Source organism: Schistocerca americana, chromosome X, assembly GCF_021461395.2.
Source record: "Schistocerca americana isolate TAMUIC-IGC-003095 chromosome X, iqSchAmer2.1, whole genome shotgun sequence".
NCBI lineage: Eukaryota > Metazoa > Arthropoda > Insecta > Orthoptera > Acrididae > Schistocerca > Schistocerca americana.
The window spans coordinates 682,783,452-682,808,098 of record NC_060130.1 but is presented as its reverse complement, the minus strand read 5'-3'; the positions used below and the strand labels follow the sequence as shown (position 1 = coordinate 682,808,098).

The window sequence follows — 24,647 nt, the reverse complement described above, 5'->3', positions numbered from 1 at the left end:
TGTGAAAAAGGTTTATCTATCATATTTTGGATTTAAACTTGGTGATCAAGATAAATCTCGGGTGCCGCGTAAGGTATGTTATGTGTGTGTTGGAGATCTGAGAAAATGGTCCAAAAAGGAGAAAAAAGCCTTTAGATTGGCTGTTCCTATGATATGGAGGGAGCCAAGAAATCATTCTGATGATTCCTACTTTTGCAGTCTTCATATTACTGGTCATAATTTGAAAAACAAGAAGGTAATAAGCTACCCTAACCTTCCATTCGCCATCCAACCAGTAGGGCATGGTGTAGATTTGCCGGTTCCTGAACCACCAGATGATATAAATTCTATTCCAATAGAAGTATTTTCTGATGTACAATGCGATTTAGATGAACCAGATGATGATGAATTCCATTGTAATACAGAAAGTCTAGAGCCCAATTTGTTTACTCATACCGAGCTTAATGATTTAGTTAAGGATCTGGGCTTAACGAAAGAAAAAGCTGAATTGCTTGGCTCTAGATTAAAAGAAAAGAACTTACTGGCAGTTGGAACCAGCATATACATGTATAGAAAGAGAGAGCAGCAATTTTTCAAGTTTTTTCAACAAAAAGGTGATTTAGTGTAATGCTCAGACATTCCCAATCTGATGAATAAGTTTGGTATTGAATACAAAAAGGAAGACTGGAGGCTGTTTATTGATTCCTCTAAAACTAGTTTAAAGGCTGTTTTATTACACAACGGTAACATGTATGCATCTATACCTGTTGGACATTCTGTATATATGACGGAAAGCTATGAAAACTTAGAAATAGTGCTAAATAAAATAGGATATTCAGCTCATGGTTGGATGATATGTCGTGATCTAAGAGTAACACACATGCTCCTTGGTCAGCAAGGTGGCTTTACCAAATTTTCATGTTTCTTGTGTGAATGGGACAGCACGGCTAAGGATCAACACTGGTGCACAAAGAACTGGCCTGTGAGGGAGTCTTTAAAACCTGGTGAGAAGAACATTCTACGCAAAAACCTTGCACATCCAAAACATGTACTCCTAGCACCCCTACATACAAAGTTAGGCCTAATGAAACAGTTCGTAAAGGCTTTGCCTAAAGATGGACCATGTTTTAAGTAAGTATCTCTGTCAAAAGTTTCCACGCCTTTCAGAAGCTAAACTAAAAGAAGGCGTCTTTGTCGGACCTGACTTTAGAAAATTGATGTTTGATGTTAACGTTGAATCCACAATGACCTTAAATGAGAAAGAAGCATGGGTATCATTCAAGCAATTTGTTACAAAGTTCTTAGGACATGAAAAAGACCCAGAATATGTTTCTATTATAGCTACACTGTTAAAGAAGTTTAAAACTTTAGGATGTTTAATGAGCCAGAAAGTTCACTTTTTGAACAGTCACCTTTATTACTTCCCGGACACTATGAGAGATGTTAGTGAGAAGCAAGGAGAGCATTTTCACCAGGACATTAAAGTGATGGAAAAATGCTACCAAGGCCGCTGGAACACCAACATGATGGGGGACTACTGTTAGTCACTTCACCGAAAAGTTTAGCACGCGACTCATAGTAGAAAAAGCTACACAAGAAGCCTCAAAGAAAAAAGAGAAAGAAAATACAAACCAATTGCAGCTGACAAGCGAAACCTATATTAACACACATCGTTGTTTTAAGTAGCTTACTGTAAATACAAACCATACTTATGTTGCAACAAAGCTTTTCATTAATTTCCCCATTTACCGTATAGCATAGGATTTTTATACTGTATAATAAAAAGCATATTGCTAAAAAAACTATGGGTGATACAAAAGAAACTAAGGCTAGATTTGGATTCAGCTCATAAAAATGTTTAAAAGATCAGCTATCAAAGTAAAAAAAGTTATTCAATAAAAATTTTTCATTGGCTTGTGTTATATGGAGCAACTTGTGTGTAAGCCAAAGACAATTATCTAACAGGAACCAACTAAATGAGGCAATGCAGTTAAGACACTGACGTGATATTCAGGAGAATGGAATTTGCTCTGTCTGGCCATCCAAATTTTTTCAGTGGTTTTACCACTTCATTTCAGGCAAATGCCGCAATGGTTTCTTCATCAAGGCCTCGGGTGACCACCTGTCCTATCCTCATAGATGAATACTTACACATTTTCTGTGAAAGTGTATTTGAGCTACCCGCTTTCACTTTATCATCATGACAAACACTATATCATTGTGAGATGATCTTTGGATGGATTAATTAATTAATTGTGCCACTTTTTGCATCAAAAATCTACTGCAACAGACACTCACTCACGTACATTTCAAGTAGGTTTCTCAATAAAAATAGCTTACCTGGCACAAAGTGTGCCAAACGAATAGATGACAGCCAAAGAAGCATCTGCTGGTCTGGCAAGTCTTAAATAAAACTCCATTTCCTGCAACTGCATGCCTGTTTTGTGTGTATTGTACCATACATGTTGCAATAGAGTGTTTTGCAACCCCCCCCCCCCCTCCCCCCCAGTGCCAATTCTCTTCAGTGGTAATGTGGCCACTGCATCACAGTCTCTCTCTCTCTCTCTCTCTCTCTCTCTCTCTCTCTCTCTCTCTCTCTCTCTCTCACTCACTCACCATATAACATGCAGTTTGGCAGGCTATACCTGGATGAAGGAAGATAGTTGGTATGAAGTAAGTCCTGATAATTTACAGATCTCAAAGCTGAGGAAAGAATCTAGTTTCGTGACCCACCTATAGCAATAATTCCTAAATCCTATCATTAACATCATGACGTCTATGTAAATTATCACTTGAAAGTCCAGGTTGAAATGTCAACAATTTTGAACAGGATGGACTGCTACTCACTGTAAAGATGACACACTGAGGGTGGGTTTTTTTTTTTTTTTTTTTTAGGGTGCAAAAACAACTGGGGTCATATGCACTTAAGTCGAAATTATAGAGGAGTCAAAAAAGACTATATGTCTGTCCCAATTGACAGAACAGACAGCAAAAAACAGGGACATGGAGAAAGGGATAAGAAAGACACCATACAGAAAGGGAGGTCCAAGACTAAAAATTAAATGGCTTTCACCATATTGCTTTGGCAGATGAAAAGTAAAATGTGGTTGACAGCCCGCACACCATTTGCTAAAACGGTCAATAACTCAAATGGCACACCCAAGTGGGATTGTAAATGGTTAAAAAAATGGGCATTCCATCAGGAAGTGGTGGACAGTTAAAACTTGGGTGTAATGTGTACAGAGAGGTGTGGTAGTGTCACTTAGCACATGACGATGGCTAAAAAGGCAGTGCCCAACCCGCAACCTAGTTAAAATTACCTCCTCCTGGCAAGAGGGCCGAGAGCAGATCGTCCAAGCTGCAGGGAGAGGCTTAATAAGCTGGAGCTTATTCCCGTCAAGGGAGGACCAGTGGTGATGCCAAAGGGACTCCACCTCCTGACAGATGGCAACACAGAGATCATCGGAGAGAATATAAGAGCGAGTGGGCTGAGGTATGAGAACTGCAACCCTGGCAGCAGCGTCAGCAGCATTGTTTCCTGATAGACCAACATAGCCAAGAGCCCACATAAACAACACAGTGGCTCCACAAAGAGTGAGCAAGTGACAGTTTTCCTGGACCCGTTGCACTAAGGGATGGGCAGTGTACAGTGCACATAGACTTTGAAGAGTGCTAAGAGAGTCTGAACAGAGGACACAATTGAAAAAGCCTGTGTCGTCGGACGTACTCCGTGGCCTGATACAGGGCGAAGAACTCAGCTGTAAATACTGATAAGTGTGCCTGAAGTCGATATCGAAAGACATGGGCACCAATGATGAAGGCACACCCAACACCATGGGCAGCCCGAGAGCCATCAGTATACACAAAGATACTATTGGGTAGTTCCATGCAAAGGTTGTCAAACTGAAGACAATAGACTGAGGCTGGAGTAGCAAATGTAGGCCAAGGTTAACATGGGCCGCTTCACAAAGCCGGGGTGGTGAAGGGTTCACTCCCACCGGGAAACTGGCCTTGAAAACATCCGGGTGTTCTCTAGCCGAAATATCAGCAGTCGCTGAAAGTGTTACCTGGCTGAATTCTCGGAAGTTATTTGAAACATTGAGGACATGTAGGACACTGAGGGACCACATACAGTGGGGAGGACCAAGAGAGTTTCCTATTGAGCATGAACCCCAGGAATTTCATAGTTTCAACGTACGGAAGGACAACAGGCCCAAGATGTAAAGATGGTGGGAGAAACCTTTTGTGCCACCAGAAATTCATACAGACAGTTTTGTCAGTGGAAAAACGAAAGCCCCTGTCGATTCTCCAGGAGTGAAGAAGATCAATACATCGCTGAAGACGCCACTCAATGAGACAGGTCTGTGTAGAACTGAAATAGATGACCAAATCATCAACAAAAAGGGAGCCGTAGATGCCCAGCAGGAGACAGGCTATTATAACATTAATGGCAATAGCAAAGAGGATGACGCTCAGGATGGAACCCTGAAGCACACCATTTCCCTGGATAAAGGTGTCTGAAAAGGCAGAACCCACACGCACCTTGAAAACTCGGTCTTTGAAAAAATTCCTGAAGGAAACAGGGCAGGCAGCCACAGAGGCCCCACATGTAAAGAGTATGCAGGATAGCAGATCTCCAACAGGTGTCTTACACCTTCTCCAAATCTAAAAACACGGTCACAGTCTGGGATTTCCGCAGCAAACCATTCATGACATGGGTGGACAAAGTAAGGAGATGGTCAACTGCAGAAAGCGACACTCAAAATCCACACTGTATAGTCATTAGTAAATCGCGAGACTCAAGCCACCACACCAGCCAGGCCTGACTCCTATGTGTCATAACCTTGCAAATGCACCTGGTGAGAGAGATGGGGCAGTAGCTAGAAGAGATGTTTCTGTTCTTACTGGGCTTAGGTATAGGTATGACGGTGGCTTGACGCCGACATCCGGGAAATGTGCCCTTTGCCCACATGCGGCTGTACGTGTTAAGCAGAAAGTGCTGGCCCACAAGAGACAGATACTGCAACATCTGAATGTGCTCAGTGTCTGGCCTTGGAGCAGAGGATCGGGATGAACTGAGAGCATGATCTAGCTCCCTCATAGTAAAGGTGGCATTGTAGCACTCACGATTCTGAGAAGAGAAGGGTAGAGTCCAAGCCGCCTCTGCTCGTCTCCAATGAAGAATGGCAGGGTGATAGTGGGAAGAGCTCGAAATTTCTGCAAAACGGCGGCCCATGGTGTAGGAGATAGCAATAGGGTACACAATAACCTGGTGTGCTACTGTCGGGCCAGAAATTGGGGAACCAATCTTGGTCCCAGAGAGCCGTCGGAGGTTGGCCCACACGAGAGAAGCGGGAGTGGAACGGTTAAAGCAACTAGTGATTGAAATCCAGCTAGCTTTTTTACTATCCTCAAGAACGCAACAACACTTTGCATGCATCTGTTTATAATGAATGCAGTTTGCCATCATAGGACGCCAGCTAAAAACGCAGAGAGCATGCCTCCGTGCACAAATTTCACCACGGCATGCCTCAGTCCACCAAGGGACTGGGACACGGCGTGGTAAAGAGGAAGTGTGAGTAATGGAATGTTCTGCAACATTAAGGATAACATTTGTGAGATATCCCACCTGGTCATCGCAACTGGGGAAATCTTGTCTTCGAAGGTCGCCAGGGAGGAGTAAAGCTGTCAGTCAGCCTTAGTAAGTAAGCTGCCACTTAGGTTTGCACCCAGGTGCGGTAGGAGTCAGCAAACGGATAGCACATGGGAAATGGTCGCTCGAATAAGTGTCAGAAAGAACAGACCACTCACAACGATTGACAAGCTGGGCAGTTCAGAAGGATACGTCCAAATGGGAATAGGTGTGCAAGGAGTCGGAAGGTGGGTGCTCCGGTGTTAAGGCAGAAGAAGTTGAGTTAGTAAAGAAGATCAGCCAAGAGGGCACCCCTCTGACAGGTCTTGGGAGAACCTCAAAGGGGATGATGCGCATTAAAGTCACCAAGTAGCGAAAATGGGGGAGGTGGCTGTCCAATAAGCTGAAGGAAGTCTGCCCTGGTGACATTGAATGACGGAGGGATATAAATGGTACAGAGAGAAAAAGTCAGATGGGGAAGGATAAGGTGAACTGCAACAGCTTGAAGATGGGTTGACTATGAGCAGCATGACACCCCTACGAGATGGAATGCCGACCTCAGGGGGAAGGTCAAAACAAACTGGGAAGAAATGTGAAACCTCAAAGCGAATGTGAGGATGCAATTTCATTTCCTGAAGACACAGTACAAGGTGACACCGCGATACTAAAAGCAACTGTAAATCTGCAATGTGGGAATGAAGGTCGCAAATGTTCCATTGGAGGAGAGTCATGATGAGAAAGAGATGAAGGGGGGTTCACATCGATGGCTGCCAAGTGACAGCCTGTGAAGAGTCGCTGCTACAGGGCACAGAAGGAGGAGGATCCTGCTCCATGGGGTCCACAGAAGCATCAGCTTGCATGTGCTGGTGATCTGTAGAGTTCAACACTGAAAAATGGTTGGTGGTGCGCACTGGCGACACGAAGGTCGACCGGACTAAGGTATCACGTGTTAACACCGTCGAAGAGGGTCTTTGAGTCGGCAAAAGAGAAGACCATTTGCCTTTACTGGACTTATTCGAGCCATTCCGGTTAGCAGAGGAAGACTCGGGTGTTGTTTGGCAGGAGGGACGTAGGAAGTCTTCACGGGAGTACTACTCCTGTCTTCTCCAGCCTATTGGTGGTGTAGCCGGTGGTTCCACCTCTTGAGGCGAGGCTTGTTGCATAGCTGGATGAGGGGGTGGATAGTGATGCTACCTTGACCTCAGAGCTGAATTTGAAGTTGCATGTCTACGTGCCCACGTCCTTCATGGAGCAAGGGGTAACAGACCAGAACTATAGGTTCCAGATGGGAGAATGCAGTGTTTGTGACTAGCCAATAACTTCTGAGTGACTGGGTAAGGCACTTTTTCCTTTACTTGGATCTCTTGGACAGCCTGCCTATCAAGATACACGGGACAATCCCGAGAGGAGGCAGCATGGCCAACATTGCAGTTGATACAGAGGGGTGAAGGAGGCAGACAATCGCCCTCGTGCGCATCCCTACCCCAAGTTACACATTTGGCTGGGTGTTGACAAGGCATTCTAGTGTGATGATGACTGCACAGTCATCAGCACCTGCACATGGTCCCAACAGTTACACAGTAAAATTTTGTTTCACAGTCAAATCTACCCACTTCACAAACGATGATGGTGATGGTGGTGATGATGATGATGACAACAACACAAACACCCAGACCCTGGGCAGAGAAAAATCACCAACTTGGCCAGGAATCGAACCTGGGACCCCGTGATCCAGAGGCAGCAACGCTAGCCACTAGACCACGAGCTGTGGACACATTCTAGTGTGGTTGAAACAATAGCACTGGTAGCAGCGCATTGGGCTCGGAATGTATGGTCGGACTGTGATAATTACATAGCCTGCTTTGATCTTGGACGGAAGCACCACTCTATCAAAGGTGAGTAAAAGAGTGCTGGTGGACACTAAGGAGGAATCTACCTTTTTCCACCACCCGATGGATGCCAACGACACTCTGATCAGAGAGGTAAGATTGGATTTCAGCCTCGGTTAGACTGTCGAGAAGCCTAGTGTAAATAACAACACAGGAAGAATTCAGAGTTTTTTGGGCCTCGACACAAACAGAGTAGCTGCGGATGAATGAGGCGGCAAGCAGTTGATGTGCTTGAGAATCAGAAGTAGTCTCCAAAAGAAAAGTAGCATTCTGTAAACGAGAGGAGGATTTCACAGGGCTAGCATTTCATCAACTCCTTTCTGAATAATAAACGGATTTACTGTGGCGAAGGATGGACTGTGTCTTCAGTACATGAGACCAAGAGGAACTGTGGTGCAGCGCGAAGGGTCTTTGAATCGTTAGCCTCATTATGTTTACGTTCCATAGACGTTAATTGGGAAGATGATTGGCTCATCGCGAGAAAATCCCCCACAACTACAAGCATCTCTGATGGCACTCCCCTTCCATCTGGGGGCGCCCATTCACAAGGGGGCACACCCGCCTTAAGTGATTGTTCACACCTCATGTCACACCTCCCAAACACCTGACAGAGGGACCAGTCGGCAATTTGGGAAGGTTGCAGCTCAAGCAATCACCCCTCCCTGGGCCTGGCCGGTATCAGGGGGTACATGTGAACCCTACCTGTTGACCCGGAGCTGGGAATTACATGTTACCCAGTCACCTGTTGCGCATCAGACGCGTAGGCCGGCCTTCAGGAGTACACAGGGAGGAAGAAGAAAAAGAGGCACCTCAAATGCCGAAGCAGAGGAACAAGAGGAGAAGGGAAACAAAGAAAGGAAAAGGGAGCAAAAAACAGTGGTGAGACTGTTCTTACATCATCAGACTATGCAGAACATTCCCAATAACACCCCAGATATGTTCCCTAAGGGATGGGACAAAGAATAGCAAGAGGACAGACATGCAGCATGGAAGGGAAAAGAAGCTGCAAAGGCTGAGGCTCTGTGGTAGCCAAGCATGAACCTGCAAAGAGTGGCGAGGCCCCTGAGGGGACACGCTGAGTTGCAGACAGGCACAATGAAAAGATTGTTACATATTACGCTTTCACATAAAGACTTCTTCAGAAAAGAAGGGAACACACACACACACACACACACACACACACACACACACACACACACACACACACACACACACTTTCACATATGCAGGCACACCTCACGCACACATGATCAATATCTCCAGTCACTCTAGCCAGCTGCAGTGGCCAGAGAGAGCAGTCATGAGTGCATGAGGTGTGCCTGCTTGTGTGAAAGAGTGGTGTGTGTGTGTGTGTGTGTGTGTGTGTGTGTGTGTGTGTGTGTTTTCATTTCTTTTCTAACGAGTTTAGTGTATAACAGTCTTTTTGTTGTGCCTGTCTGCAACTCAATGTATCATCTTTATGGTGAGTTGCAGTCCACCCTTTTCATAAATGTAATTAATCGGTAACTTACCTGAGTGTACTTCCTTGGTCTGAGTGTAAACACTGTCTCAACAAATTCAAAAATACTTCAATAAACTTAGTAAAATCAACAAAGAGACAATGTTCAGTTTTGATATTTTCATAGTCAGCTGCAGTCATTATGCCCTTGTACACAAAGAAAGGATTGCTTATTCCCACGATTTTCACAGCAATTACCTAAAATGAAAATACATAAAACATTTAATTAATTAAAGGTTTTCAGCACAAACGCTTAAATTATTTTGTTAAGTTCATCATCTGCATTCAGTTTGATATTAAAAAAAAAAAAATGTTATTTTTGTGGTTACCTGTAATGCAACAGGTTCAAAAGTATGACATTCAGTTGGTTTCAGTTTTATCTGAGCACAAGGAAACAGAAGATTGCTTTATGCTGACACATACCAGAAAGTGAGCTATTAATTAACTGCGTCAATGCAACACAGGGTGATTCTAAGGGGACCAAACTAGAGCTGCTTCTGTTGTTGAACATTAATGACTTGTCTTAACTGTTGCTGATTGTTTTGTAGGGATAATACAAGCATAATAACTATATAATAAAGAAAATACTGTCTTTTTGACAGAAGCAACTATTACTTTGTAGATAACAGGCCAACCCTTAACTGCAATAAAACACCATACATCTAGTTTCATTCACAATTCTGATAACACTGAAAGTCAGCTTTCTTACGAGATAAATGAGCCAGAAAACAATGAATTTCTAGGACTCATGATATATGGGAAGTCCTCATATGAAGAAAATACTTAGAGCCTCTTGCAGAAGCTGAATGTAGTTATCTTTATTATTACAATATTGTCTAGGTAGCATTAGATACACACACTTTTTTTATTTCACACTTTTTTATTTCACACTCTTTCATTCAATGAAGTTCTATGGGATATTATCGTGGTGCAATTATTTCAGGCTGAACAAAATTTTACCAAAGGTGAGCGGTTCATTACTGGTGCTAGGAACTTTTGTTCAGTGTTTCCATAGCAGTTCAAAAACCACATTCCATGCATTGCTCATTTGGTATCTTGCTTCCTGATTAATTAGGTTTACCGTCATCTTGATTTCAATTGCTTCATTGATAACAATTCCAGACTCTGGCCCAAAACTGGATAACTAACAATGATACCTTCCATGTAAAGCACGTAACAATAAATATGGCAAGAAAAGCAATAATGAGAATCTCTTCTGATGTGATAGACAATGACAGTATCAGTATAACCATGATTAAGAATGTTGTCGATATCTTTGTACCTGTCTTAACTGACATATTTAATTTTTCCCTCGTGAACGGAATATACCATACTGTATGGAAAAGAAGCATAATTCAACCCATCCCTAAGATCGAAAACCCGCAATTGCCTAGTGATTACTGACCAATTAGCATACTGCCTTCTGTTTCCAAGCACTTGAATATATTGTTCATGATCAAATCACTGAACAGCTGCATGAATTCAGTCTATATGACAAATTTCAATCCCGTTTCCGTAAACACCACAGCACAAACACTGCTCTAATTAAAGTAACTGATGACCTGAAATATGCCATTGATGGCCGAAAGGCAACAATATTGACACTACTAGACTTCAGCAAAGCTTTTGACACTGTTAACTTTGACATATTGCTCAGAAAAATGCAACAGCTTAATATCTCAGATAGTGCAATGAGATGGTTTGAAAGCTACTTAAAAAGACAGACAGCAATGTGTTGTATGCGTAAATGAAAAATCTTCCTGAAAACACGTCTCCTCGGGAGTGCCACAAGGATCAGTCTTAGGACCACCTCTGTTTTCTTTACATGTCAATGACATTTTGCCGGTTCTGTCCTCCTGTAAATATCATTTCTATACTGATGACCTCCAGCTCTACCAAAGCATCAGACCTGAAGATATAAACACTGCAATCGCTCAAATGAATGATAATCTGTCTTCAGTAGTGACATGGGCGAAAAACCTGGGGCTTAAACTAAATGCAAAAAAGACACAAATAATCTTAATAGCCCATCAGAAATTAATTAGTTCAGATTTCTGCGAACGGCTGCCCCCTATTCTGCTCGAGGGTATTCCAATAACATACCAGAAAACAGTTCAGAACTTGGGTGTAACTTTGGATGAACATCTCAACTGGGTGGGGAATACAGTCGCAGTGTGCTGGAAGACATCCGCTTTTCTCTATGCTCTCAAAAAGTTTCGGAACGTATTTCCACAGGACGTGAAACATCAACTCGTGCAAGCACTCATTCTACCGAACCTCCACTATTGTGATGTAATTCAACAAGGCATGAGTAGTACAAACAAAAGACGGCTAGAACTAACCATGAATGCCTGTGTGCATTACACCTGCAACATTCGCCAATATGATCATGTTAGTGCTTCATACTCCCAGCTAGGGTGGCTGCGGCTGGACAAATTGTGCGACTACCACACTATGTCTACTTCACCGACTCCATCATGCAAGCACCCCAGTACCTTGCTTCAGAAATTAAACACCTTTCATGCCATCATAATAGAAACACGAGGTCACTCTTATTTGGTATCCTAACTGTGCCCACTCACAAAACAAAAACTTTTGCAAACTCTTCCTGAGTTGCCGCCGTCCACCTCTAGAACAAACTGCCCCTTACCCTGCTGCTTTTAAGAAGAAGTTGATGCATTTCCTACTATCATCCTCATAATGTTTTCCACAAAATTAATGTACAAGGCCAATCCTCCCCTCTGTCAAATAGCAAAGCTAATGTCTCCTATCTTGCTCCTCTCTCTTCTTCCTCCTCATCTATCTCTATTATCCATGCAATCTTCTTTTCCTGTATATTTCCTTAATTATGTTTCATCATGTCTCTATTCTTCTCCTCCCTTCACCATCAGTCTCCCTCATACTCCCTGCTACTAGCACTCCTATCTAAAATCTCTCTCTTTCATAATGTCTAATTATAACAGCACTTATCATCTATGAAAATGAAACTGTACATGTATGTATTTTTCCAGGTGTGCCTTTGTAATTGTTTATTTCACTTTTTGTACTAGATGTAGTTTAACATGCCTTCTAAAACATATGAAAGTAAAATAAGTAGAATGCCTGGTTAGATGTAAGAGAGGGCCTGATGGCCCTCATCTTGCCAGGTTAAATAAATCAATAAAAATAAATAAATAAAATAAACAAATTCAATGGTAGTGGGCAATTGCTATTTACCTTCCCACAGGCCCCCTTCACTGCCATGAAGTGCCATGGTAGACCAAAGACATGGCGCAGCAACTATTCAGGATCGATGAAGGGCTCTACAACATCTCAAGTGACACCCTTCACTAACCACCCTCCTCACTTTTAAGTGGTTTTGTGCTAATGAACATTACCTAATCAAATGCAAAGAAGGACAGTTGGAACACTATGCCCCCTTCTTGGGAATGTATACTTCTTCATCCCAGGTATGGGCCAATATTCTTCCTGGCCTCCAAAGATCGTTAACCATTCCAAGTCTGCTTCTCCATGATGGTGTTTCTATGGATGTGGTAGTCGCTGCCAAACACCTTGCAACCTACTTTGACACTTTGGCATCCCCTTCTTATCTGGATACCTTTTGAATGAATAAACTACAAGTTGAAAACATCTTCTTCCCGATCATGCTAAATTATATGATGAACTTTCCACTGATGGGGAACTGGACTTGATTCATGCAAGTGATTGTGTCAGAGATATCTCCCAAAACCCCATCCATGGAACCTGACAGAGCAGGCAAAGGTGACAACAAAGGTATGTAACTGCCAGCTGGCTCTTCGAAGTGCCAAATGCGGTAACTAGCAAATCGGATGGTGACAAAGAAGTTGCAGGAACATGAGAAAATTGTCAATGTCACAGAGATAATTGTCTAGCAACCATTGTAGCAAAACGAAAAGATTAGCAGAAGAAATAATAAGGCCGATAGCTAAAAAGTTGAAATGGACGTCACTTAAGTGATTAGGACTACAATCACTGAGGACTATGGCAGCAGAAAACTGATGTCAGTGTCTTTCCTATAACAGCATGACATCGGCTGCAGTGTCTTTAATGGACTCGTGACCATATTGGTTGGACCCTAGACTGGAAAACTGTGGCCTGGTCAGATGAGTCCCAATGTCAGGTGATGAAAGCTGACTGCAGGGTTCAAGTGTGGCGCAGACCCCAAAAGCCGTGGACCCAAGTTGTCAACAAGGCACTGTTAACTGGTGGTGGCTCCATAACTGTGTGGGCTGTGTTTACATGGAATGGACTGGGTGCTCATTGACTGTAAATGGTTATGTTCAGCCATATGGATGACAGTGTGCCATGTCACCGGGCCACAGCTGTTTGTGATTGGTTTGAAGAACATTCTGGACAGTTTGAGTGAATTGTTTGGCCACCTAGATTACCCAACATGAACCTCATCGAAAATTTATGGGACAGAATCTAAAGGTCAGCTCTAGCACAAAACCCTGCACCGGGAACACTTTCACAATTATGGATGGCAGTAGAGGCAGCATGGCACGGTATTGCATGCACTTCTAATGACTTGTTGAGTCCATGCCACATTGAGTTCCTCCACTGCACCAGGCAAAAGGAGGTCCACCTCCATTTGGTGCACTGGGACTCTGGGAACTGGCCATCATGCCAGGTAGCCTTTATTCTGGCTGGATGGAAATCATGGAGACAGCTCCCATTAAGAGTAGGTGGCATCATGGCACATATTTGGCCCAATTCTTTTTTCCCTTCTACCTTTCCATTGGATGATGATCTTGGGGCTGATTGTGCTTGGATATGGTTTGAGATTTTGGACACTCTTTATCTTCCCTTCTGGCATCCTACAATTTTACATTCTTGGCTAAATGGACCATATTGTTGAGTTTGATCTGATATCTCTTTTTTCCAAAAGTTACAAAAATACAGATCCTGCAGGGAAGGTCTCCCAACACAGCATATACTCCGCACTCTGTGCTTTTCTCCCTTTCCCTCCTTTCTTTCTTGCAAAGGTGCTAAGCCCAAAACTCAGCATGGTAGCCATTCTGTTGGGGCGAGGGGTTGTCAAGTACCTGTGTGGTGGTAGCCCCATAACAAGACAGGGATTGCACTATTAGTGCCTGAGCTGGGAAGTCTCCACACAAGCTAAAGACTATGTGCCCATCATGGCTGGGACTTGGGGACACTGGACACTGGGCAGCAGTATACAGCCAGGTAACTGTTGCTGTGATGCCTATGGGGAGAACCCTTGTTTAGAGTGGGCGGCACCATGGTGGAAGACTTGCACATGAAACGAATTAAACTTTCTTCCGCTGGTGGCCACATAGCCTCAGCAGCCCACATAGCCTCGGCAGTCATTACAACGTGGAGAGAGATGACCCCAAAATGTTTCCTTCCCTGACTTCACCATGGGAGGAACATAGGGGACAGAAACAAAAATGGTTCAAATGGCTCTGAGCACTATAGGACTTAACTTCTAAGGTCATCAGTCACCTAGAACTTAGAACTACTTAAACCTAACTAACCTAAGGACATCACGCACATCCATGCCCGAGGCAGGATTCGAACCTGCGACTGTAGTGGTTGTGCGGTTTCAGACTGTAGCGCCTTTAACCGCTTGGCCACCCCGGCCGGCAGGGACAGAAACCAGGGGAGAAAAACTGCCTCCCAATACATATTTCATTCTAGATCCAATGAGGATTCCTTTTTGATTACAAAGCCACTGTCCTCTGTTGAACACCTTGAGGTCAGGTATGGACAAGTGGTAGTGATATGAAAAATTAAAAGCAGTTCCACTCTGATTAAAACGGCATACCCTGCTTAGTGATGGGTGTTGCTTGCCTGTGACAAGCTGGGTGACATTCCTGTAACCATAACTCGCCATAACAACCTCAGTATGATACAGGTTGTGATCTTCCATCACTATCTACTTTTACAGACGTGACAAGTTGAGTACCAATTTGGAGTGACATTTTGTCAGTACCTACCCCTATGCAGAAAAGTAACACCCTCCCCCAGCATCTCTTACCAGGGAGGGGTCCCTCAGGATGCTCCCTTCCTAGGAATTTGCTGATCTGCAATCAGATGCCAGCTAGTGGCAGAAGCAGCCAGAGGTTGCAGGCTGTAGGACTGCATGTTACTCCACTGTCCCCGAATTTGGAACAGACAGGCCCTTGCAGACATTTAAATCATCTGAGGTTGTGGTCAAAAAGTAGTCCTGCAAGAAAAAGGAACTTCTGGTGGACCCTGTGCCATCAACTCTGACTGTTACGCCTCTGTCTTGAGGCAACATCTCTGTGGCCTTAGATCACCTGCCCCCCCCCCCCCCCCCCTGTCACGTTGGTTAAGAACCAATGTGTGTTGATGCCTAGTCTTGCAATCAGTGGCAGCAGGTGGCCCTGAGGCATGAATTGCCTCCTCGGTACATTCATGCCCCACAGGTTACTGATAGCACAATCATCCAGTGGAACTGTACCGGTTTCCTTCACCACCTGTCTGAGCTATGACGTCTTTCATGTGTTTCCCCTGCTTTTTGCATCGCTCTCCAGGAAACATGGTTCCCAGTATACTCTGGAGCTATTGGGGCTATTTTGAAGAATCGCGCTGACAATGAAAGTGTTATGGATAGTGTTTCCACGTGTGTTGTGAACTCTGACTATAGTGAACACTTGCCACTAACTATAACTTAAAGAGGCTGTGGCTGTTCTTTTGATGGCGTCTTTAGATTTTAGCGTCTGTAATATGTATCTCTCTCCTGATGATGAAATGTCCCAAATCACATTATGTGCATTGTTTTCTCAGCTGTCCCCACCATTCCTAATACTGGGTGACCTCAATGCCCAAAACCCTTTGTGGAGTGAAAGTATGACCACTGGCTGCAGTAAAGCTGTCAAAAATTTGATCACAGAGCTTGATTTGTGCCTCTTGAATACTGGTGTTAACATATATTACAGTGTGGCATATGGGACTAATTTGGCCATTGATCTTTCCTTTCACAGCCCAGTCTTCTTCCCTCATTCCATTGGAGAGTCCATAACGACCTGTCTGACAGTGATGATTTTCCAATTGTCTTGACCCTCCCTCAATGTCTCTCACCTGAACGTCCACTCAGATGGGCTCTCAGCAAAGTTGATTTGGGTGTCTTTGTCTTTATGCCATCACCCTTCACACCTCACCACATGGAGGTATTAATATGTCCAGAGTACAACTGCTGCCATTTTAGCAAGATCTGATGTAGTGATTCGGTATTCCCTAGAGGTGTACCTGGTATCTCTCTGAATGGTGTTGTCTACACTGATCCATGCATTGTTGCTGAACAGTTTGCTTTGCATTATGCTCAAGTTTCTGCATCTGAGAATTACCAGCCTGTATTTTGTATCCTCAAGAAGCAGGTGAAGCAAATTCACTTATCTCTCACTACAGCTGAAACCATACAATGCTCCATTCAGTCAGTGGAAATGCTTCAGTGCCCTATCTGTTTGCTCCAACATGGCTCCAGGACCGGACCAAATACACAGCCAAATGCTCAGTGACTTATCGGTGGGTTGCCAGTGTCATTTCCTTGCGATTTTCAACCATATCTGGTCCAAGGGTGAGTTTCCATCTCAATGGTGAGAAAGCATTTTTGTCTTGGTACCGAATCTGCGTAAACAGCTCCTTGAGATGGACAGCTCTCACCCAATGAGTCTCACTAATGTTCTTTGCAAGTTCCTCGAACATATGGTGAGCCGACAGCTGTGTTGGTATCTTTCGTCTCGGGATCTTCTAGCTCCTTCCCAGTGCGGTTTTCTTCTGCTGCTGACAATATGATCTGCCTAGAGTCTGCTATTCGAGCAAGTAAGGATACATTCAGCATGGAACTCTGAGGTACCCCAATGTCCTGAATAAAAAGGTCCTATTATAGCCAAACCCCTTCATATATTATAAACCTCATCTTCTAAAGATTCCCTTATAAAATGGGGCAGATGCCCTTCGAAGTGCCATATGTATAACATGTGGAGGGTTTACATCTTCCAGCATATGGCTTTTACAAAACAAAAATACGGCTACCGTCTGGCACTTCTGAAGCAAATTGTCGATTATGTGCATTGACAGGGCGACAATATGGCTGACTGCAAATCACTGCCTACGAAAGCCACATTGGACACTTGTAGTTAACAATTTCTGTGACTCAAGCCACTATACTAATCACCCACTGATTATTCATTCCCTTATCTTGCAGACACTACTGGTGACGGAAATGAGACAATAGCTGGAAGGAAAGTGTGTGTCTTCATCAAGCTTAATAACAGGCATTACGGTGGTTTTCCACTATCATGTAGGGAATGTGTTGTCCTTTCTGATATAATTGTAGCTATGGAGCTTGCCATCAGGAGGTAAGGGCTGAAACATCTGATGTGAATTATGTCTGGTCTCAGGGCAGAAAAACAAGACAATGGAAGGACATGCTCTAGCTCCCCCACACTAAAAACAGTTCATGACGATGCTGGATTTTGTACAGATACTATCAGACAGTACGTCTTAGCACTCTCCAAATAGTAGTGCGTGGAATGCCGGTGTGACAAGTAACTTCATGAGTGCTGACTTCACCATGTGGATATGAACCTCCTAAAGACTCCATTTCTTGCTGAACTGTCTAAGCAGCTGTAGCGCATGTGTCTGGTCACCCACTACAGAGTCGATTGTCTAAACAATCCATCACTTCGAACTTTGTGAACATTTTCTTCACTGTGACACTTGTCACTGTGTCTTCATCCATCCAAATACCCTTCATATGGTGATAGGATCATAAAGCTACAGTAGCAGCTCGTCCATTCTGATAGTAAAGCTTCACTAACAGTGCCTTTTCTGATAAAGTAAACATGTCGTGATTGGTGGCGCATTTGATTAATTCTTCACTACAGCTTATTTAATACACAATTCTCACATGGCATCACTGACGCGTTACCTGTTGCAGCTGTTGCTGCTGGTGAGGTATTGAGAAATAAGACTTTCATTTATTTATTTATTTATTTATTTATTTTAAAGAAATCATGCTTCTGTTTAATATTTTTAAAACTATGACTCCGAACATTCCAGAGGCACTCCTCTGCCTCAGTGACAATTTCATAAATTTTGCTTCCTGTCCATTTCGTAAAGGAGCATATGTAAAGGCAACACTACACTATGGAAGGAGCAGACACAAACACTAGCACTGTGTAGTGGCATTTAGCAGTAACAGACACGAACAATGTCCTTTTAAACTATACCGAAACAGCCTTGGAACACTGGTTTTGTGTGTTGCCAAGGCGTTGATAACACGTTCTAGCTGCAAACAATGTGCAGAACAGGTTTCAAACTCAGTGTAAAAGCAACTTTAGTAAGCTATGGTGACAAAATCATTCATAGAGGTGTTTACTGTGTACTCAGGAAGGAAATCATTACAATCGATAAAACATTTTACTAGTACATGATTAGTGTAACATAAACAGTACACTTCCAGACTTTTTTAACACCAAATTGCAAAATGTCTATTCCCACAATTTTTAGTAACATCCTGTAACTTGTAAGGTAAGAACACATTTTACTTTATTTCTAGTTTTGATACTTCACGTAAGTGAAGTGAATGTATCAGCACTGCAATACGTAGGGAGTAAGAAGCGAGCAGTAGGTTCCTACGCTGGCTAGTAGAGGCATCTGGCCCTCTGGGGCTTTCAGTGCCACTTTGATGGGGTGTTGTTGTTGTCGTCTTCAGTCCTGAGACTGGTTTGATGCAGCTCTCCATGCTACTCTATCCCGTGCAAGTTTCTTCATCTCCCAGTACCTACTGCAGCCTACATCCTTCTGAATCTGCTTAGTGTATTCATCTATTGGTCTCCCTCTACGATTTTTACCCTCCACACTGCCCTCCAATACTAAATTGGTGATCCCTTGATGTCTCAGAACATGTCCTACCAATCAATCCCTTCTTCTACTCAAGTTGTGCCACAAGCTCCTCTTCTCCCCAATTCTATTCAATACCTCCTCATTAGTTATGTGATCTACCCATCTAATCTTCAGCATTCTTCTGTAGTACCACATTTTGAAAGCTTCTATTCTCTTCTTGTCTAAACTATTTATCGTCCACGTTTCGTTTCCATACATGGCTACACTCCATACAAATACTTTCAGAAACAACATCCTAACATTTAAATCTATACTCGATGTTAACAAATTTTTCTTCTTCAGAAACGCTTTCCTTGCCATTGCCAGTCTACATTTTATATCCTCTCTACTTCGACCATCATCAGTTATTTTGCTCCCCAAATAGCAAAACTCCTTTACTACTTTAAGTGTCTCATTTCCTAATCTAATTCCCTCAGCATCACCCGACTTAATTCGACTACATTCCATTATCCTCGTTTTGCTTTTGTTGATGTTCATCTTATACCCTCCTTTCAAGACACTGTCCATTCCATTCAGCTGCTCTTCCAAGTCCTTTGCTGTCTCTGACAGAATTACAATGTGATCGGCGAACCTCAAAGTTTTTATTTCTTCTCCATGGATTTTAATACCTACTCCGAACTTATCTTTTGTTTCCTTTATTGCTTGCTTAATATACAGATTGAATAACATTGGGGATAGGCTACAACCCCGTCTCACTCCCTTCCCAACCACTGCTTCCCTTTCATAGCCCTCGACTCATAACTGCCATCCGCTTTCTGTACAAATAGTAAATAGCCTTTCGCTCCCTGTATTTTACCCCTGCCACCTTCAGAATTTGAAAGAGAGTATTCCAATCAACATTGTCAAAAGCTTTCTCTAAGTCTACAAATGCTAGAAACATAGGTTTGCCTTTCCTTAATCTTTCTTCTAAGATAAGTCGTAGGGTCAGTATTGCCTCACGTGTTCCAACATTTCTACGGAATCCAAACTGATCTTCCCCGAGGGCAGCTTCTATCAGTTTTTCCATTCGTCTGTAAAGAATTCGTGTTAGTATTTTGCAGCTGTGACTTATTAAACTGATAGTTCGGTAATTTCCACATCTGTCAACACCTGCTTTCTTTGGGATTGGAATTATTATATTCTTCTTTACGTCTGAGGGAATTTCGCCTGTCTCATACATCTTGCTCACCAGATGGTCGAGTTTTGTCAGGACTGGCTCTCCCAAGGCTATCAGTAGTTCTAATGAGATGTTGTCTACTCCCGGGGCTTTGTTTCGACTCAGGTCTTTCAGTGCTCTGTCGAACTCTTCACGCAGTGTCATATCTCCCATTTCATCTTCATCTACATCCTCTTCCATTTCCATAATGTTGTCCTCAAGTACATCGCCCTTGTATAGGCCCTCTATATACTCATTGCACATTTCTGCTTTCCCTTCTTTGCTTAGTACTGGGTTTCCATCTGAGCTCCTGATATTCATGCAACTTGTTCTCTTTTCTCCAAAGGTCTCTTTAATTTTCGTGTAGGCAGTATCTATCTTACCCTTAGTGAGATAAGCCTCTACATCCTTACATTTGTCCTCTAACCATCCCTGCTTAGCCATTTTGCATTTCCTGTCGATCTCATTTTTGAGACGTTTGTATTCCTTTTTGCCTGCTTCATTATTGCATTTTTATATTTTCTCCTTTCATCAATTAAATTCAATATTTCTTCTGTTACCCAAGGGTTTCTACTAGCCCTCGTCCTTTTACCTATTTGATCCTCTGCTGCCTTCACTACTTCATCCCTCAAAGCTACCCATTCTTCTTCTACTGTATTTCTTTCCCCCATTCTCGTCAGTTGTTCCCTTATGCTCTCCCTGAAACTCTGTACAACCTCTGGTTCTTTCAGTTTATCCGGGTCCCATCTCCTTAAATTCCCACCTTTTTGCAGTTTCTTCAGTTTTAACCTACAGTTCATAACCAATAGATTGTGGTCAGAGTCCACATCTGCCCCTGGAAATGTCTTACAATTTAAAACCTGGTTCCTAAATCTCTGTCTTACCATTATATAATCTATCTGATACCTTTTAGTATATCCAGGGTTCTTCCATGTATACGACCTTCTTTCATGATTCTTGAACCAAGTGTTAGCTTGATGGGGTACCGATGCAGAAATCGCTCGTGATGTCAGCAAAGGGACGCACAGAGCAAGTACATTTGCTCTGGCTCAAATCAAATAATTGTCATTAATACGTATTTGCTAAAAATTTGGTTCTTGCCACTCAGACATTAGGAGGAGTCTATAGGTCATAAATACTATCTTTCAGTAATTTTACAGTGCCAGGAAACATTAATATTAATAAATACATAAATAACTCTGGCATAACTGAATATGTGCGCTCTTATTTCAACTGAACCGATTGTATGATCAAGTTAAGGACTGTGCATGATAGTCAGCAGATAGGATGCCTTTTGATCTAGTCATGACCATGCTCTCACACTGTTAATAGTTAGCTTATAATCAGTGTGACCAATGTCATTTTACAGTTGTTTCTTAAATAAATGTACCATAATGGCACCATGTGTAAAATTACTTGCACAAGAAAAACTTCTTCCCACTCCATTACGTAAAACGTGGACAGTGGTACTGCACTTTCAGAATCTGACTGTGCTGCTACGGTTCTGCAATGGGACACAAAACTACGAGAGCATCTCCACATAACAGGTAGGACAAATTCATATGCGACGGTTCACTAAGTCAGTTCGAGGACGGTCTGGCTTAATTATTGCAAAACTTGGGTGGGAAACTGTGGCCTGTTATACTGTAAGCTCCTTGTACCACCATCTATGGACTCAACACCTAAACCGAGACATTTCTGGATGTTTAGTAGGAGTGGGGGGAGGGGGGTTCTTGCTAAACTCCGTGATTAAGGTGATAAAACTGTGACAGTTATGGACAATCTGTAATAGGTGGCAGCCCAGGGTCCACTCTGAATGTGACTAAAAACTCTTACTCCAAGTTGCTCTAGGTTAGGGCGCAGTTCTTTACCTGTTCATAGCATCATGTCCGGATGGAAGATAGGAACTTGAATCCTGTTAAGTAAGTTTGTTAGTTAATTATATGTTACATGGATAATTTTGCACAATAGATTGTAACAATGTGTAATGAGTCATTTTATATTCACATTGCAAATTAATATGTACATACAGTTACATTCTGAACATTTCTAATTTTAAGAAAACAGATGAGGAGAGATGGTAACTGGAATATGCCTGAGCTTGTCACAGGCCTGAAGTGCCTGTGTTAGCATTTGAAATTTTGGCCAACTGAGATCCATTTCTTATTTTCTCTATTGCAGCTACTTCTACAAATCTACCCTCAATGTTTTCAATGAAAAGCAGTGGCTTCATTGTTGCAAAGGATTTTCCATCAGTTCTGGAGCATGCCAAGAATAGGGCGAACTAGCTACCTCCATTACTCCTTGCCAGATTCTCATGCCATGGTATGGCCAAAGACAAAAATTACAAGGAGTTGTACGTTTCTGAACTGAAATCTCTTTTGCTATCTGCTGAAGCAACTGTGTTAGCAGAGTCATTGGCAAAGGCAATCTTGTTTACAATCCGCTGCACACTGCACACAGATTCCTGGTGCTGCCCCGGATTGGACATGTACCTACTCCTTGGCATACATGGGGAGATTGCAGCTAAAGCATCATCAGTGCACAGTGCAATACCTGTGTTATCAGAGGTCTGCAACACAGAGAGTACATGATGGCAACTCCCTCCTCCTCCCCCCCCCCCCCCCCCACACACACACACACACAAAAAAAAAAAAAAGTTACTGTGCTGGATTTCAGGTGTGAACACAAATCCACCCAAACAGTAGGTGCATGGGATCATTGTGTAAAGTGATAGATAAGTACTATGTAGGTGTCCTTCACCAAATGACCTGCACTTTTGTGAAATTTAGGAAAGTGGAAGGTGAACCTTAAATGAAGACCATAAATAATTAAGCCAAAAAGGTTGAGGTTGAGGTTGCAGAGAAAGCTAAAACTAATGGGAGTCCTGATAATTTCCAAGTTGTGAACATAAAAGCTTGATTAGATACAGGATGTCCAACAAAGGAGTCCCCGATTTCAAAATTAAATATCTCTACAACTGCGATTGATAGAGGGCAACAAAAGGTATGTTTATTATGAAAGCTATAAGAATGTTATATAGAAGTTTTGAAATGCGTCAAAAAGCTATTAACGGGTGGCATTGTATGCTGTGCAGCTCGTACAGTACCAGCATGTATAATTAAACTCATCCTCTGCATGCAGTCTCTGCAATAACATCACAATATTTTCAGAATATCCACCACTAAGTATGGAGGTGGTGCAAATGAACAAGGAAATTTGCCATGACATCCTGTAGTGTCTCAATGGAAATGGATTAAGATGCCACATAGATCACAGATTCAAGCTCATCCAGCACAGTGGGGTGGTTTTGGTAGACAGTGTCTTCCAATGTGCCCCACAAAAAGCAGTCACAAAGAGTCAGCTCAGACAAATATGGAGGAAATGACCATTCCTGAGAAATATTCATCAATAAAGCAAAACACCTATTTGGTGCCTATTCGATCCTCCAATGCTAGCTGAGTGGCAGAAAATTGTACCAAAATTGCAATGTAATGTCCACTAATGATTGTTTCTCACATCAAAATGGGCCAATAATGCCTCTGCTGCATACTCCAGCCCAAACAGTAACTTTGGGAGAGTACAATGGTTTCGCTTCACACAAATGGGGATTTTTGGAACCCCAAAATGCTAGTTTTCTTCATTCACAATTTCATTAAAGTTGAAGGGGTGGGTTGATTTAAAGATGAAAGGGTCCAAACTACGACATCATCAGTTCCTCCTACCTGGAACAGGCAAGTCAACAGAACTGCACATCAAAGAAGGGCCTAGTGCAGGGAGGAGAAGGAAAAAAAAAAAGAAGCTCTACCAAAGGTCAACACAGGCTAGAGAAAGAAAGAATGGGCAGAAAAGAAGAAAGGTGGGTGGGGCGCCGTCTAGGGAGCAGCCAGAGCAGAGGGTCCCAAAGGCAGAGAGTGTGATGGAGGATATACTACTCCTGCCACTTACCAGAGGCACCCCACCCAACAATACTCAGAAAAGACTAGTGACATGGACAAGGTGAAAGAAGCACAGGAAAACAGAGGAATAACACCAAGTCAAATAGAGCAAAAACTACAGGTCAAAGAGAACATTTAAATGAAGGAAGAAGAGTAAAAGAATGGGTAGGGCGAAGGCTGGAGCAGAACAAGCCCAGACAGCCGTTGTCCATTCAGTGCAGAGGTGATACCAGGACATCCTGATAACCCATCTATGGGCTGACAGGCTGAGGCATGTTCCCTTAAAGAGAAAGGTAAAAAAACCCTTCATGAGTAAGCCATAAAACCATGTCAGCTACTGAGGCATCGTCCGCTAACACCAGGGGTAGTGAGTCAAGAAGATTAAGAGTCTGCCACAGGGTGGCTAGATTAGGACAGTCCACCAAACTGTAGACCACCATCAAACAGGCACCACAACGACATTGGCACAGACCCTCGCAACAGAGGAGATGACCACGAGTCAGCCAAATATGGCCAATACAGAACTGGTAAAGGACAATGGAGTCCTTTTGAAAGGCCCACATGGAGGATCTCCACAAATTCATGGTCTCCTTTATCACCTGTTGTTTGTTTAGCAAAGTCAGAGTACGCCATTCTGTATTCCACATCCTTAGAACCT

At 42.9% G+C, this 24,647-nt stretch overlaps 1 protein-coding gene across 3 annotated transcripts in view; it reads right to left on the bottom strand.

Annotated features, from left to right (window-relative positions):
- Positions 1-24,647, bottom strand: part of LOC124555635 (spindle assembly abnormal protein 6 homolog) — a 275,888-nt gene that overhangs the window by 226,512 nt on the left and 24,729 nt on the right. Inside the window, exon 2 of one of the 3 annotated variants that reach the window (XM_047129612.1) lies at positions 9,012-9,196. The exons of the other annotated variants lie outside the window; for them this stretch is intronic. Coding sequence (XP_046985568.1) covers positions 9,012-9,196 — 185 coding nt within the window. The remainder of the gene's footprint in view (positions 1-9,011; positions 9,197-24,647) is intronic. 3 annotated transcript variants of the gene reach the window in all.